Consider the following 17,045-nt stretch of genomic DNA (forward strand, 5'->3'; position numbering starts at 1 on the left):
AGCACGTGAAGTTACAGAGACACTAAAAGGCACAACCTCACTTTAAGGTGTAGACTCCTCTCTCTCCACAGGCAGCTTTCTGGTGACTGTCCTGGGGGAGCGTTTGGGTCTTCTGGCAATGACATCTGGATATAAAACTGTTAACACTGGCATTGCTCTGGGGGGTCCTCAAAAAGTCCCCTGTTCAGTGAGTGTAGCATGGTGTGTGCACTGCTGTGATTATGCACTTCGGTCATTTTAAGGGGGCAGACACACATAGGAGTGAATCAAGAGAATGCTTGGTTTTTCCTAAGCAACAATCCATTTATAAGATGTTCAAGTCTGCACACGTGTGGCAGAAGTTTTATTCTGAGGTCTACATAAAAAAATCAGTGAGCCAGGGGAAGCCTGGGTGGCTCAGTCCCTTGAGCATCCGACTCCTGATTGCGACTCAGGTCTCGATCTCAGAGTCATGAGATTGAGCCTATACTGGGATCTGTGCTGGGCATGGAGCCTGCTTGAGAATCTCTCTCCCTCTCCCTTGTCCCTCCCCCTGCTCTCTCTCTCTTTCTCTTAAACACTACCACCACTACTACCAACAAAGGTAATTTAGCCAGGAGGTACAAGTTCATGCCTCAGTGTTCTCTACTGTGTCAAAAATGTGGCATGAGCTAGTTGTTTTTAATAAGACTTAAAATATATTTTAAAAAATACACTGTTGGAACTTTTGTGGACTCTCTGGATGCCCTTTATAGGACCCAGTAACTCCACAGAACACAGTCTCATGTCCTCTGACATACTGGCCTATGGTATGGAGAGTAGGAAGGCAGCGGGGATGGTAGGTGAGAGCCAGAATATTGACGTTAGATTTCCCCAAGCTGTCTACAATCTGTTTGGCGAATTCAGACTCAACCTAATCACAAACTGCTTGTCCGAGTCTCAGTTTCCCCACCTGCCAAACGAGGCAGTTGGTAAGGAGTTCTTCAAACACTGCATCCAATGGCAATAGTACCGTGTCACCCTGTGTGCTGTGTAGACCAATTCAGGAAAACAGTAATAAACGTTTGACATCACAGAACTATGAAGACTGTTCCCTCCCGGGGCTGCGGGTCACAGTGCTTCATGATGATCAGAGTCATCATCACACTGCTGGTGATGTTCCAGCTCCTGCTCCTCAGACTCTCCGCGGCAGACCTGCGAGCACAGCCAGGTGTGACCAAAACTGCTGGCTGAGTGGTTGGTCGCTCTTTCTCTCTTATGGTGACAGACAAAAATGAGTCGCACCATACACCGCATATGACATGGGAAGTACTTAGAAATGTCGACTTTAGAACGACTCTAAATATCATTTTAGCTAGCCTTGTAGTCATTGCACTGAATAAGCATGTATTACTGAAACACTTCTGTCACCGAGATTATATAACCCATGAGTCATGATTCTTACACACGTCACTTACATGCAATGGAAAGAACCTCCCTGTAACCTACTCTCTTTGTCCACAAACATCATAGTATTTCGATACTGGTCATAGGAATTGGGGGCACCTGGGTGGCTCAGTGGGTTAAAGCCTCTGCCTTCGGCTCAGGTCATGATCCCAGGGTCCTGGGATGGAGCCCCACAGCGGGCTCTCTGCTCAGCGGGGAGCCTGCTTCCTCCTCTCTCTCTGCCTGCCTGTCTGCCTACTTGTGATCTCTGTCTGTTAAATGAATAAATAAAATCTTAAAAAAAAAAAAAAGGAATTGATGCTCACGGTGTCAGAGACATTTCTGATAAAAAACAGCCCACGGCAGGTATTAAGGGTAATGGGGTCCCGCCACGCTTCCTGGCCCCAGCTCCTTCCTGCAGCACAAGATCTCACACACATAGTTATGTGCGTCCCAAGCCCAATGTGCCTGCAAACTGTGGCCCTCAGACTTGGGTGAACACACAGGTGGTACAATCTACCATCGGGAGGAAGGACCCATTCGGTCAGGGAACTGCAATGACCTGAGTGTGGCCGGGTGAGGGTGGGGGTCTCAGACTCCAGTCGGAGTATCTCCAGCTGGATTCGATGCTCCACGGACGGAGGCCCAGCTGGTGCAGGGCCAGTGCAGGCTCCCCGCAAGTACGAGATCCAGGCCAGGAGCCCCTTCTGCCTGAGTCTAAGGCATTCATGGTAGCCATTCGCATCTTTGTTCTACAATCTTTAAATAAACAGGTCTTTGTTACACAGCCTAAGTCACACACCACCCACAGCTATGACTATAGTTCACTCTTATAATAATTGCCCTCAATTTTTTCTCAAAAGACCAATTCCTTCAAGAAGCATATGGCCTGATACAGAGGACCCTAAAAATAATTACAAACAAGCTAGAGAACAGTATTATGAAAGGCACGAATAAGATGTCACTCTGGAAACATTGGGGGAGAAAGGTGGGACTGATTTCTGCAGGGAGTACCAGAAGGGGACATCTGAATCTGGCTTTGGAAGAAAACAAATGTAGTAGCATTTCTCATGGCTCTAAGATGGCAGTTTCGAATCAGTTAACTTGTAATTCCTTTAACATTCCACAGATTAAGTTGATTCCCAGGTCCTGTATGACATAACCCACTAAAAAATGTTTATTTCCAGGAAGTGGAGTGCAGTCTTTTCTCTTCAAGAAATTCTAAAAATAAATACTAGTTCAGTCTGAAAAACTGATTTTAAGTCTTTATATATCACCACATATATGTTAACTAATGCATCACTAAACTAAATGGACTTTTCCTTAAATAGAAAAACAGAAAACAATGGGAAAAATTTTAAATGCAGTACCCTTTAGGAATCATAACCTTTATTACTGACTTTAAATTCCAGCTACCATTCTTGCAAATAATGTCCAATTTGTTTCAGTGTCTTTCCCAGTTGCTAGTATTTTTTACTTTCTATCACCACAGGAAATACAGAATATACAGTACAAATTAGACATCGAAAAATCAGGTATTTATGACAACCCTTTCCCTTTTCTCTATGAAATAATTTGTCTATATTTTCCTGTCTGAACATATCAACTTTCAGCAAGAATGGAATGTTAATTGATGTTACACACAAGCTGGGCTATCATTCCTCAAATTTAGGAAAAAAAAATCAAGCCCAGAAAACAAACAAAAAAATCCCAAAACAAAACCAACTGGGTTTCCTGTTTTTATTTATGGATTTTTGTGCCCATGCTTCCCTCAATGAAAATACCCATGCTCAGCTCCTTCCATTTGCTCCCCTGATAATCGCTGGAATCACAAAGCCTATTTAAGCTTTTCCTCAGGGACTCCAAACATCACGCACAACTATATTCTAGGGAAGCCCACAGCCTACCTAACCCTTCCCACCAGGGAAACCCACAGACTCAGCAGTTCGGCTATGATCATATACGAATACAAGGGCTCACTCGACCCAGCCCAAAGCTGAGGCGTATCCTTTAAATACAATCTAGTGCCTTGTCTTCTCAAAAGGATGATTTATCTTTCAACAATGGTGACACACTCCAAGGAAGCCTCTGTAAAAATTCTGATGCCCCAGGTAAAGCATAAAATGCTGAGAAAGTACGTGGTCTTATGTGTCCAGGATGTAGTATCCACATTTTGGGGGTGGGGAAATGGAACACTTTTGTAAACTGGACGTTTTCCTAAGACAAGTTATCTCAGCGAATTTCCAACTGCCCTCTATTTCTCAGCTGAGGCGTTACTGGAATTTGGGTAAACAATTCTTTGGTGGGCAGAGTATCAGACTCCTTGTGGCCACTGCCATCCCTCAAGTCATTAGGATGACCAAAGATGCCGCCATAAATTTCTCAACAGTGCCCTCCACCCAGGACAGTGCGGCCCCTCATTGAGAATCGCTTCAAGGCTAGAGATGGACTATGTGAAAAATGGCATACTGACCCAAGAAGAGTCTTTTTCTTAAGGCTTAATCTAATGCTTTGAGGACAATTTTTATAGTCTTCAGTGGACCCAAGGGGATTCTCAGCATCAACCTCCTACCCCAAGGAAGTAGGACAGTAAAGGGACATTCCTTGGCTTTTTGTATCTCTGCATGAATTCACTGCTTGTAAAACAGGTCTTTCAAAGATAAACGTTATCAGTGCCTACTGTTAGGCGGCGGTGGAGTTGGGGGGGGTGGGAGGGATGGGTGCTGCTTGTTCATGGGGCATCCTGGTTCACTGTAAATTTAATTTCTTCTTCATAGTCAGCACCAGAGCTTCAGAAGAGAGCTTTCACACACCTGCACAGGCAGCTGGCTGTTTCTCAAACCAGGACGCTACAGACAGATCAACATTCCCAGGGCTCTTCCTCCCTAAACCCTTGGGCTGTGTCTCCCCAGACTCTCTGTATGCAGCTCTGAAAACAGTGGTTATGAGAAAAAGCATTTGGAAATTTTTAACTGATTCCTTTCTAGTGGCGACAACATAACAGACTATTTCTGCAATGGATCCTGTCCATGACGAGCCAAGTCTGGATGTGCCTGTAGTTGTAAGCAAAACCCTTTCTTTCTAGCCCTGCTTTTTAAAGAGCGCAAAGACATTTTGTACCCCAACTGACCAGAGGCAGTAATAATCTCAGAGGCATAGTATGGGGGCAGTACATCATTTAATAGAGGAAATATAAGCTTAATGAAACAATAGCACATTCTCACTCACCACTGAGGTAAGAGCCATCTGGAAACTGTAGATGCGGGCAAGGCCGAAGTCAGCCAGCTTTATTTGTCCACTGCTGGTCACCAGAATGTTCTGCGGTTTTAGGTCACGATGCACTACTCGGTGAGAATGAAGAAAATCTAGACCTCGGAGAAGCTGAAACATCATATCCTATATAAAATGAAAAAAGAAAATCAATAAACTGTCAAAACAGAATTCAACATGCGGAATCATTAGCATTGGAAAGCATGTGACAAGTATTTACTGAAGAAATCAATCTGTCTCCCTTCCCACATCTCCAGTCTCCCATTCTAAAGGTCACTAACAAAAAATTTCACATTGACCTGTATTCTATTAATGAAAGGAAAATTTAAAAATAGTTTCAGGTGGCACTGGAAATATTCTAGATGATAAATATCAAACTGGTGTCTGTAGTAAACTGGGGAGAGGAAGTAAGCGGTAAGACCGAGACACTTTTTATTTCATGTATTTTCATAAGGTTTAATATGTTATTTACATATTAAAACCAAGTAAATGGTAGTAATATAATTGTAATCCCTATTATTTTTATAGCACCTAACACTAAGCAATCACTACATGTCAAGCACTGTTCTAAACACATTCTGTTTAGTAACTCAGTACACAACCCAACACTGGGTTAATAATAGCATTACCCCCATTTTATAGGCCAAGAAACTGATTCACAGGTATATACAATTATCTCAAAGTAACAACACTAGCCAAGAAGTCAGTTGTGATTCAAACCATAGTCTAGAAAAAGTGGGTTCAAATCCCCAAAGCACTCCTTTATGAGATCAATGATCGAATGAGTACATAAAGCCAAGTAAGCCATTTAACGTCCCCAAGCCTCCATTCCCGTCTGTAAAATGGGAAAGCAACAAAACTTACTTCACAGGATCATTGTTTGTAAAGCACTTAGCATAGTAGTAAGCATTCAATAAATGGCAGCTCTTAATGCTATCACCACCAACCAGAATGGTTCCGGCAGTAGCGGGGACTTCCAAAAAATAAACCGATGTCCCATCTTTCTCTAACTTTGGAACTGGTAAAATGACAAGTTTTAAACCTCAGAAACAGTGTGTGAAAGGAGGAATTCAAGATACTGACTATTTGATCCTTTGAAATCTTGGGTTAACCAGATTGACCTACCCTCCCAAATATTGTACAAATGGTGTATACAAGGGAGGATGGAATTATTTTGTTCATATAAGGATTAGACAAATGGGAAGGCAGCATCATGGGCTTCAGAGCTGGCAGAGGCTGTGAGGCACCCTTGTTCATCAGATGGACCATATTTGGTTATTGGTTGACAGTACTGGTTTTTCCTTCAGAGCTGGGAGTTCTGTCTTTACGTGATGTCTTGTTGAAAACCAAAGCCTCAGTTTTCCAGAAAGCAAAGAGAAGACAGTGCTCATTTTTTATAATATTATGAAATTCCATGAAGTAACATCTGCCAAGGGGCGGGGGGGGGGTGCTTTGTGGAACATGTTAAGCATTCAGTCAGTGACAATCACTCAAGTGTCCTGTTTCCCCAGGGAGACAGTCACAAACATCTTTAAGAAAATGTGGCCAAAGACAGCGAATCTGCTGAATCCTTAGCATTGGAAATGCAATGTCACAGGTGTACTAGAAACCCTCGGAGATGCCCGTCCATGGACATTCTGAACTAGGAGGGTTTACCTACTAGGTTTTCAAAGGCAGAAGTCTTAGAGAAAACTGCACTATTGTGGGTCAGTCCTTTAAGACCTGAGAACCACTGCAGGTCACACACCTCACAATGCACACACCTCCGGTGTGAAAATGAAGCATGCGATGTTTACAAAAGTAGTGGGGCAGATCAGTCATTACTGGAAATGTATGTACCTGACTTGTAAGGCCTGGATTTTAAACAGCATGATTAACCTAAAGTAATGCCATGCTAGCCTATCATCTTTCCCTTCTTCTACCCTAAATACCACCCACTTAACACTGCACAAAGAATAAATCGGTTTGGTTCATTTTTCAGTGCTCAGATAGTTTAAGGAGACCATTAACAGAATAAAAATTTTAAAATTTTTAAAATTTTAAAGCCCATCTAAAGTTTGTAAAAAGCCTGAACCACAGAGTGTGTAAAAAAAAAAAAGTGTGTACGGCTTTTATTTGTGTATTTATTTATACAAGATGTACATCTTTCTTAACTATTAAATCGGTACATGCTTAACGCAAAAATTTTTTTAAAAATCCAGAGGATGCGGGAGCCTGGATGGCTCAGTTGGTTAAGCATCTAACTTTTTTTTTTTTTTTAAAGACTTTATTTATTTATTTGACAGAGAGAGAAAGAGATCACAAGTAGGCAGAGAGGCAGGCAGAGAGAGGGGGGGAAGCAGGCTCCCTGCTGAGCAGAGAGCCCGATGTGGGCCTCGATCCCAGGACCCTGAGATTATGACCTGAGCCAAAGGCAGAGGCTTAACCCACTGAGCCACCCAGGTGCCCTAAGCATCTAACTCTAGATTTCTGCTCAGGTCATGATCTCAGGGTCATGGGATGGAGCCCTATGTGGGGCTCCACACTCAGCATGCAGTCTGTTTGTCCCTCTCTGTTCCTCTCCCTGCTCTCTCTCTGTTTCTCTCTCAAATAAATAAATAAATATTTTTTAAAAATCCAGAGGAAGAACATACATCACTCAAAATCCTACCATTTAGAGAACAGAGAAAACTTCACCATTAAACAATGTTTGTCTTTCTGGTCTTTCAAAAATTACAGATGTTGCTATAGTTACAGGTATAAATATATAGTATCTACATATATATACAACATAGAGCACATATAAAGAATATTAATATACACATGTATTTATAAATAAAAATGATTATTATTCTGTACATATTATTTTGGGGTTGTTTTAAAGGCATTTAACAATTCATTATGAATTTTTTGCCATGTCAACAAAAATCTATTACTACATATATATATATTTTTTTTAATAGAACATGATTTTTTAAGATTTTATTTGTTTGACAGAGATCACAAGTAGGCAGAGAGGCAGGCAGAGAGAGAGAGTAAGGGAAGCAGGCTCCCCTCTGAGCAGAGAGCCCAATGCGGGGCTCGATCCCAGGACCCTGGGATCATGACCTGAGCTGAAGGTAGAGGCTTTAACCCACTGAGCCACCCAGGTGCCCCTAGAACATGATTTTTAATGGCTGCATGGTTTTCTTCCATGGAATATGCCATCATCATTATTATTTGGTTTAAATTACGTTATTTTGGAACTTTTACCAAGAGTCTAGTCCTCCTTCATTTAAAGGCTGGGGTACATGAGAATGGCTTGTTACCATTATAACTATTACAACCAGCACAGTTTAAGTAGTGTCAACCCATGTAAATGCACTAATGCTGATTCCATGTAAATGATGCTTATAGATTTATGGGAAGTTGATTTTATGTAAGGATTACTATTCAGATTTTATTAGGCTATTAAAAAAATTTTTTTAGTGAGCAAACAGGGTTTTCTTTTAATCCTACAATATTCAGCTACAAAAGAGTTTTGAACTCTGTGAGCTTTGAATTAAATTATTTAAAAAATTTTTGCCCAAGTCTCATGATCTTCAGTAATTCAACTGTGAGGTAATTTGAGGCACGTTATAGACTTATAGTAAGTGTGATGTGGGAATCCTCCTCAATCTTTAGTGTCTTTCACTGGAACATCTAATCTCAAAGGGAAAATACACTCAGCTATGTCAGGGACTCCAGTCACAAAGAAGAGTAAGACCCGGTCCCAATTTCTGAGAATGATACGAATGAATAAAACTGTAACACCAAACATGGCAGGAAAAAACACCTTTCCTTCAGAATCACAAGAAGTGCTTGGATCAAAGACATTTCGAAGGACTCTTAAGCTTATTACCTGTTCGATCTCAGTTTACAGTATTGTGAGACATACCTTTAAATTAGTTCCTCAAGATTTTAACCTAAATTAATCTATCTTATATGAGACACATATTTCACAGTAATCCTGGTGATATAAGGCAATGAAACTACAGATAACTGCCAATTAAGGCTCTTTAAGTTAAATACAGATTTAAACCTTTGAACATTACAATGCATCATTCTGGTAGAAAAGGTTTAAACATCTAGTCCTGCTGAGGATAAACAGTCTCTTGGGGCCCTCACTCCATCTTTCTGAAGCAGGTGCCGTGAAAGTATGTTTCAACAGGACACCATCATGGAATGAAGTCTGGCTCCCAGTGACTTTGGGTGGGGTTTTGTCCCTGGTGACCCCCTCTTAGAAGATTCTGGACTTTACTCTGAATACTAGAAATCTGTAAAGCTGTGTAATCATTTCTTAAAGGTGTTCTAGAGGTTCAGTCCTGTCATTTCTTTAAAAACAAAACAAACAAGCAAACTGAAAACTTACCTCAGGCTTTTCTAATGGGAAAAACTTTTATTATTGGGTCTTTTTCCAACTACAAGGCGTAATTAGTACCAAAAGATACTAAAACACCCAATTTATACCATACAGTAAATCACAAAAATGACAACTTTCAATGGACAATTCTGGATTTTTGGCTTTATCTATGTTGACACAGTCATGTCCTCAAGGTTTAAGTGACAAAAATATACATCAACAGTCTAACTACTTAAAAATGAAAAATAAGGCATAAACAACCACAGTCAATGATAATCATTTTTGTCCTCCTTAATGTGTAAATTACAGTATTTTCAAATTTGTTATTCAAGTTCCAAGTATCTTCATAATGATTTGTTGTTTCCTCCAAAGTCCTCCTATCTGTTTTGTTTCGTATGAAGGGTATTACAGGAGTCCACAGTTTAAAATGCATCACATAGGACAGGGGCACCTGGGTGGCTCAGTGGGTTAAAGCCTCTGCCTTCAGCTCAGGTCATGATCCCAGGGTCCTGGGACCCAGCCCTGCATCAGGCTCTCTGCTCAGAAGGTAGCCTGCCTACCTCCCTCTCTCTCTCTCTCTGCCTGCCTCTGCCTACATACAATCTCTGTCTGTCAAATAAATAAATAAAATCTTTTAAAAAATAATAAAAAAAATGGATCATATACGACAAAGGTACTGTACATTAAACTGGTAACACATTGGTTTAAGGTAGAGGTTATGATTAGGAATAGAAATAAAAGATCACGATCATCTACACATAAAAGGTGATGGTAAAAGCCATAAAGAAAAGAAGAGCTCTTTAATAATAATGAGGGCTGGTCCTAGAATCTTTTTTTGTTTTTGTGGATCAAGAGTATATATTTTAAAATTCTTAATAGTGGTAAAATACATGTAAACATTAAACTGACTATCTTAACCATTCTTGAGTGCAGAGTTTAGTACTTAGTATATCCACACTGTAGTGCAACCCAGCTCCAGAATTTTTCCATCTTGCAAAACTTAAACTACACCCATTCAACAATTCCCCATTTCTCCCTCCTCTCTGGACCCTGGCAACCACTCTCCTAACTCTCTGTCTCCATGAATTTGACTACTCCAGATACCTCAGTGTAACTGGAATCATACTGTATTTGTCTTTTTGTGACTTGCTTACTTCACCTAGCATAATGTCCTCAAGATTCAACCATGTGGTAGCGTATGCCAGAATGTCCATCCTTTTTAAGGCTGAATGATATTCCACGGTATGTATTTTCCACATTTTGCTTATCCATTTCATCTGCTATGGGTCGTTTCCACCTTTTGGCTACTGTGAATAATGCTGCCATGAGCATGGGTGTCCAAATATTTCTCTGTAACCCTGCTTTGAATTATTTGGGATAATATGTGTGTGTGCGTGTGTGTGTGTGTGTGTGTGTGTATACATACATATATATATATATAATCCCAAATAATACACACACACACACACACACATCTCCACCCAAATAATACACACACACACACACACACACACACACACACATCTCCACACACACATAAAATCATGGTTCTCCCATAAAGTGTGGTACGGTGTTACTACATAAAGCAATGGAGTAGAGACTAACAAAGCCATGTCTGGGTCGGTTGGCAGGTCATTTCACTCACCCCTATCTCTGTGTCAGGCAGAATCTGCTGTCTCCACATGAAGCTTACTGTGCGGCACACACCTTTATCCTACTTCAAAACTTGACAGAAGTTCCTTCGTGCTTCCACTGATCAATTCCCAACAAGAACAATGGGCTGCAAAGACTGCTTTATAAACAGCTTCCCCCCACTTCTCATTTTGATCAGAAGTACCCAAAGAATGGCCATCCAAAATCACAAAGGGCAAGACAAATTCTGACAAAGCAAAGTGGGGGAGGTGGTTAAAGGAGGTTCCTTAAAACTTCAGATGACCTGGAAGGAAAGTTGTAATTCATGAATTCAAAGCAAGCAATAAATGGGAGGACCTGGAGAGGGGCTACAAGAGTCCCATGTGAGCTCTGTTCCAGACAAGCTGTCTGGTCTTCCTGTCACTTCATCACACCGTGCACCGGCCAGGCCAGGGTGGGGGTGGGGGGGACGGGATAACTGAGTACGGGCAACACATAGCTGTGGGACTCTTCAGCAGAAACAAAGGCAAGGCCTCTAACTGCAAGTGCTGACTTTCTATTTTTATTGCTTCTAGGCAACTGGATAAAAGCATAATAGAAGTGGCTTTGTATGCCAATTTTATTAATAAAATATGTATTCTAAAGAGGGAATGAAAAGAATCCATATATTATTCATTCCTGGAAGTGATGATAATGCCAAAGTAAGAAAAGAATCAGTCTCAACTAACTAGAAATAAGAAAATAAAAAATAACTAGAAATAAGAAAAGAACAACTAATTTTCACCAAGCCTGGAAATGTTGGTATTTGAAGGACAATGTCATGATTAAATGGACAGTCTGAAAGAAGGAATCATTACGTCACCATGATGGCTATTATTAACCCACAGTGAAAAGTCATCAGGAATTGAAACTACAAATAGCAATGTTAATTATAACTTTTTTTTCAGAGTAGGATATAAAAATCAGCATTGCATAAATAAGAAAATACAAAGCACAAGTGCGTAGAGGTTATCGACTCATGATCTAAATGATTTTTGTCCCTATGCACACTATTTTGTGATCTTTTTAAAAACATTTAACAACACACTGTGGATATTTCCCCATTTCAACACATATTCTTCATAATAATTTTTAAAAACAATATGCTTTTTAATGGCTGCATCTGGAAAAATACCTTATCTTTCCCCATTCTTCCTTCTCATTTCCCTCTTTTGAGAATTTTCCCCTCACTTAGTACTTCCCTCCTCTCCAAATGAGGTAATGTGTTACAAAAGTTTGTTTTCTGCTCCCAAGTGGAGCATATTATTATTTGCCTACTGTAGTAGACATTGTTGGTTGTCAGCCATGACGAACTGGTCCAAGGTAATCATGTTCCCATTTGTTAGGAACTGATCCAGGGATGGACATGAGACCTGGCCAATGAGACATATGGGCAAATTTGCTCTAGAGTTTCGGGAAGTGTTTTTCCCCTTTAAAAGAGGACCACAGTAGAAAATTCTTGCTGTACTCCCTCCTCCCCTCCCAGCCTCCACCCCACCATCCGTGCATCTTAAACTAAGTGCTACTGCTTGAGGATATTAACTTGCAGTGTAGTAACCATCTTGAAACAGAAAAGAGAGGCATCATCTGCACTCATAAAATGCCTGAGTGTAATGAGGTCAAGGGTCTGGGTTTTGATGATATTGTGGAATAGCTGAATCAACTTTGGGGCTGCCCACCTCTGGTCCTGTAGTTACAGCAATAATGCCCATATTTAAAGCTATTTTTTCATTGAGTGTTCTATAATTTGCAGTTGAAAATTATTCTAACAGGAGTGCCTGGATGGCTTAGTTGGTTAAGAGTCTGCCTTGGGCTCAAGTCATGATCCTGGAGTCCCGGGATCGAGCCCCATCGGGCTCCCTGTTCAGCGCAGAGTCTGCTTCTCCCTCTTCCACTCCCCCTGCTCATGCTCTCTCTCTGTCTCAAATAAATAAATAAAATCTTGAAGAAAAAAAAAAAAAGGAAAGAAAATTTTTCTAACAAATCACACTTAACTAAAATTATGTTAAGTAAAACTTGTTAAGGTCACTATCTCTCATTTACAGCCCTCTTTGCCTAACACCTCCCCCCAGCCCCCGTAAGGGTCTTGTATCAGTATTCTTTTCTTGTTGCCCAATTATCACTTTTAGGTGGTTATCTTTTTCTCTTTGAGACTTATACCTCCTTCGAGTTACTGTCACCACATCCTCTTCCTCATCGCTATCATTTGCTATCAATCTTCTATATTCCTCAGGGTCTATGGCTCATCCTCTCTACCCTACACTCACCATTTTCTGGCAGGACTTCAACATTATGCAGCTAGGATGCTCTAGGGAGCACCTTAACTTCAGAGACCTTTGACTTCTTTGACCCCATTCCATTATTTGCCATTTATTTCCATGGCTAAAAACCAGGAATGTGTGATCACTCAACTCTGATGTAAAATATTTTTAATTAAAAAATGTTTACATTAATTACATTTATTGGGATATCAACACATCACTTAAATTTACATAAGCTTATTAGACAGCATAACTAATTAATTTGGAGAGTGACTTCTTCATACACCATTTGCTAGATCTGCCAATTTGCTCATCTCTCTTGTTGGTCATTTTATCTTATCTTCTATACAAAGCTTAATCCTCCATTAGCCCAACCACTCTTTTTTTCTTGGCTGTTATACCTAGGTTGCAGAGCACTGTTTGCAGGGAGGGGGAAATGATCATGTATGTGTCCATTATCAATATGAAGTCAGCCTTCAATCCTGATTATCACAGTGCCACCAGGCAATCCTACTGGTCCCTAATAAACCCTCCTGCTGTCCTTATAGGCCAGTCTGAATTTTTACGGCTATCTCCCTACCTTATCTTCCTTTCTTCTCTTAGCACTCTGGCCTACACTCCACTACAGGGAGAAACGCAGACCATCAAGGGAATGCTATTACCTCCCTTGCGTCCACCTATAAATTTACTAGCACTGGCATCTTGCCCTCTCCTTTATCTTCTGATAGGAAAGATTTCCTGCCTTCTACCCAGTATTCACCTTCCCGCTATGCTCTGGGTCTTATTCAATTCAGCTTACTCGAGTCGCCATTGCTCTACTAGCCATTCCCCTACCAAACCTTCTTCCCTCTCTATCGTCCTTTGACCAATAAATGACCCAAGCAACTCCCTTCTTTTTTTAAGAAATCTCTACACCTGGGGCGCCTGGGTGGCTCAGTGGGTTAAAGCCTCTGCCTTCGGCTCATCTTGGGGTCCTGGGATTGAGCCCTGCACCGGGCTCTCTGCTCAGCAGAGAGCCTGCTTGCCTTCCTCTCTCTCTGCCTGCCTCTCTGCCTACTTGTGATCTCTGTCTGTCAAATAAATAAATAAAATCTTAAAAAAAAAAAAAAGAAATATCTACACCTAACGTGGGGCTTGAACTTACCATCTCGAGATCAAGAGTCATATGCTCCACCAACTGGGGCAGCCAGGCATCTCTCCCCTTCTTTTTTCAGACAATGATCTTTACATAGCAATGCACATTTTCCTATTTCTCATCCACATCACATCACTACAGTGAGTGGAGAGGCAGCAGCTCATGCAAGATCACCAATGACCACTCATCTGCCACAACCAATGGGACATTCTACTCCTAACTTAATCTTGCCATGGCATTTCATACTGGGTCCCTCCCCCAGCCTCACTGTTCTCCAAAAGAAAAAGAACTATGTTTCTGATTAGAAATGTTAACACATATTCACTGTTAACATAAAAAAAAATCAAAACACAAGGGAAAACATAAATATCACCCACAATTCTCCCATCCAAAGATAACCAAAATTAACATACTGGTGTATCCTCCCCGAATATTTCTATATATATTTTTTCATAAAAAAAGTTATTTTCTGTTTTATAAATGGTGTATTCGTGTATGTGATTTTGTAACTGCCTTTTTCACATCACAATGTATACTGAAGTCATTTGCATGTCAAGGAAGACAGATCTATTGCTCAATTTTTAATGGTTGTGTGCTATTCTACTTTTATTTGTACACTATCTCTAGCTAAAAGGCTTTTTAAAGAAGATTTATTTATTTATTTTTAGAGAGAGGGAGAGTGTGAGAGAGAGATGTTGGTGGGGGGCCCTGGGTGGGGGAGAATCTGGAGCGGACTCCCTGCTGAGTGTGGAGCGCAAAGCTGGGCTCCATTTCCTGACCCTGAGATCATGACCTGAGCCGAAATCAAGAGTTGGCTTTTGAACAGACTCAGCCACCCAGGTGCTCTTAGCCTGATCTTTCTAACATGCAGACCTGAACCTATCCCATCATTCTCATGCTTGAATGCCCTCAGACAAAGCCCACCTGGCTCTCTGGTCTGGGGTCTTGGACTCCTGAGGCCTTCCCTCCATCTTTACTCACTCACTGCTCTATGGCCCCATCTTCTGAAAGAAGGCTCTGCTTTAATCACTCTTCCTTCAGATGTACTAGACTTCCTAGGACACTGTATTAACAAGCGTCTGTAAACGTTTAATGGCTTTTCACAGAGGAGTGAGACCCAAACTCAACTGGAAATGACTATGAAATCTGTAAAAACTATGAGCTTAAAAAGAACTCATTGACTCTTTCCAAGGAGGAATAGTTTAGCAGGTGATAAAACTCTAGGGAAATCAGAAAAAGTAGTTTTGGATTAGGGGAGAGGGACCAAAGAGGCATAGCAGAAATCAGTATTCTTACCTGCTAGCCATTAGAGTACCTTCCTACGAGTCTTAAGACTTTTGGTTCATTTCAGAAATACAATATCCCTAGGTCTATAATGAACACCGAAGCACGGAGTAAAAACAGGGGAAGATGTTTTCTTTCTATCTTACCACCTCTATCCAAAATTCTTGCCACCAGACCATCAAGAGACATAGATTTTAGCACTGTCCCACAGTTAGAGGTATGACTCTAAGTCAGTCACTTACCCTCTCTCATCCCTAAGAGGAACATTCTATGGATCAAAGCACTTTGCTTAACATGTCACGTAGGCGCAAAATTAGACCACTGGCTAAATCTCCTAATACCTTAACTTCATATCACCACATCAATGTTTCTCTAAGTGTGGTCTCTTAACCCAGTACTACTGAGTTCTATTTCAAACTGACTAACCAAGGCCTACCTATTCTGAACCTAGTTTTTTATTCATAAAAATCAGGATGGGGCGCCTGGGTGGCTCAGTCAGTTAAGCGTCTGCCTTCGGCTCAGGTTATGATCTCAGGGTCCCAGGATCGAGCCCTGCATTGGGCTCCACGTTCAGTGAGGAGTTTGCTTCTCCCTCTGCTTGTGCTCCTATTCTCTCTCTCTCTCACTAATAAAATGAATAAAATCTTTAAAAAAATATCAGGGTGAATTCTGCCCCACCTCCAGAGACATTATTATTATTAATATATATTAGATATTTGATTTGTTTTTTAAATTGTCAAGTGCTGCTGAGCTAGACTGTAAATTTCTTGAGAAATAGGAATGCCGGGCTTGTTTATACTCTCTGTGGAATCCAACAAGGCACCTTCCAGAGGCCTGCTGATTTTACTTGATTTGATGAATTACCTAATAGTGCATAGACAGACATGACGATACAGTATAATGACTTATGCTCTTGGGTCCGCGCACAGGAGTTATATAAAACATCCTCACCAATTATGCTGATTCCTGAGTCGTTACTGAAAAGGCTACAATCCTCCACTGTGGTTTATTGGCTATTCACTAAGAATTTATCGAGTTGTTTGCCAAGTGGAAAGACAGAAGAAATTTCTCTTGGAAATGTATATAACCTAAGCAAGCCACCTGCATGTGGGATCTGAATTTCCATTTTTGAGGGCAGTATGACTTAAAAAGAAAGGCCACTGAATTTAGAGCTAAAAGCTTGCATCCGAATTTCTGCTTACTAGTTACGTAATTTAAGGCAAGTCATTTGCAACAGTTGTGGGCCCCGGTTTTCACATCTATTAAAATGGAAATAACCTTGAGGAGACTTAATAAGATATTATATATTTATATATAATTATGTATATTGTAATAATACATAATTACATATAATAAGCAGGACATGAAATATTTAAGTACTTTATATGGTGTAAAGTGCACACAACGCATTGCTACCACTTATTCCAAAGAAGTATGACATCCCCACTGTGTGTCAGGCATTGTGTAGGTGATGTTATACACACACACACACACAAACACACCTGAGACAGAGACTCAGGGCACTGCTGTCTGGGGAGAGAAGATAGAAATATACACCCATGAGCTTCAAGTCAGTACGCAGCAAGGACTACAAATGACATAGATGCCATAGGCACTGACTTTAAGCACTGAGGAAGAAGTAGTGTGCACACTGATCTTG

At 40.8% G+C, this 17,045-nt stretch overlaps 1 protein-coding gene across 4 annotated transcripts in view; it reads right to left on the bottom strand.

Moving 5' to 3' along the window:
* The window catches only part of CDK6 (cyclin dependent kinase 6), a 233,625-nt gene that overhangs the window by 113,576 nt on the left and 103,004 nt on the right, over window positions 1–17,045 (bottom strand). For all 4 annotated transcript variants that reach the window (XM_080818081.1, XM_080818083.1, XM_080818082.1 and 1 more), the window contains exon 4: window positions 4,633–4,800. In XM_080818081.1, the coding sequence (XP_080674207.1) occupies window positions 4,633–4,800 (168 nt within the window). The remainder of the gene's footprint in view (window positions 1–4,632; window positions 4,801–17,045) is intronic.

Source organism: Martes martes, assembly GCF_963455335.1.
Source record: "Martes martes genome assembly, chromosome: 11".
Taxonomy (NCBI): Eukaryota; Metazoa; Chordata; class Mammalia; order Carnivora; family Mustelidae; genus Martes; species Martes martes.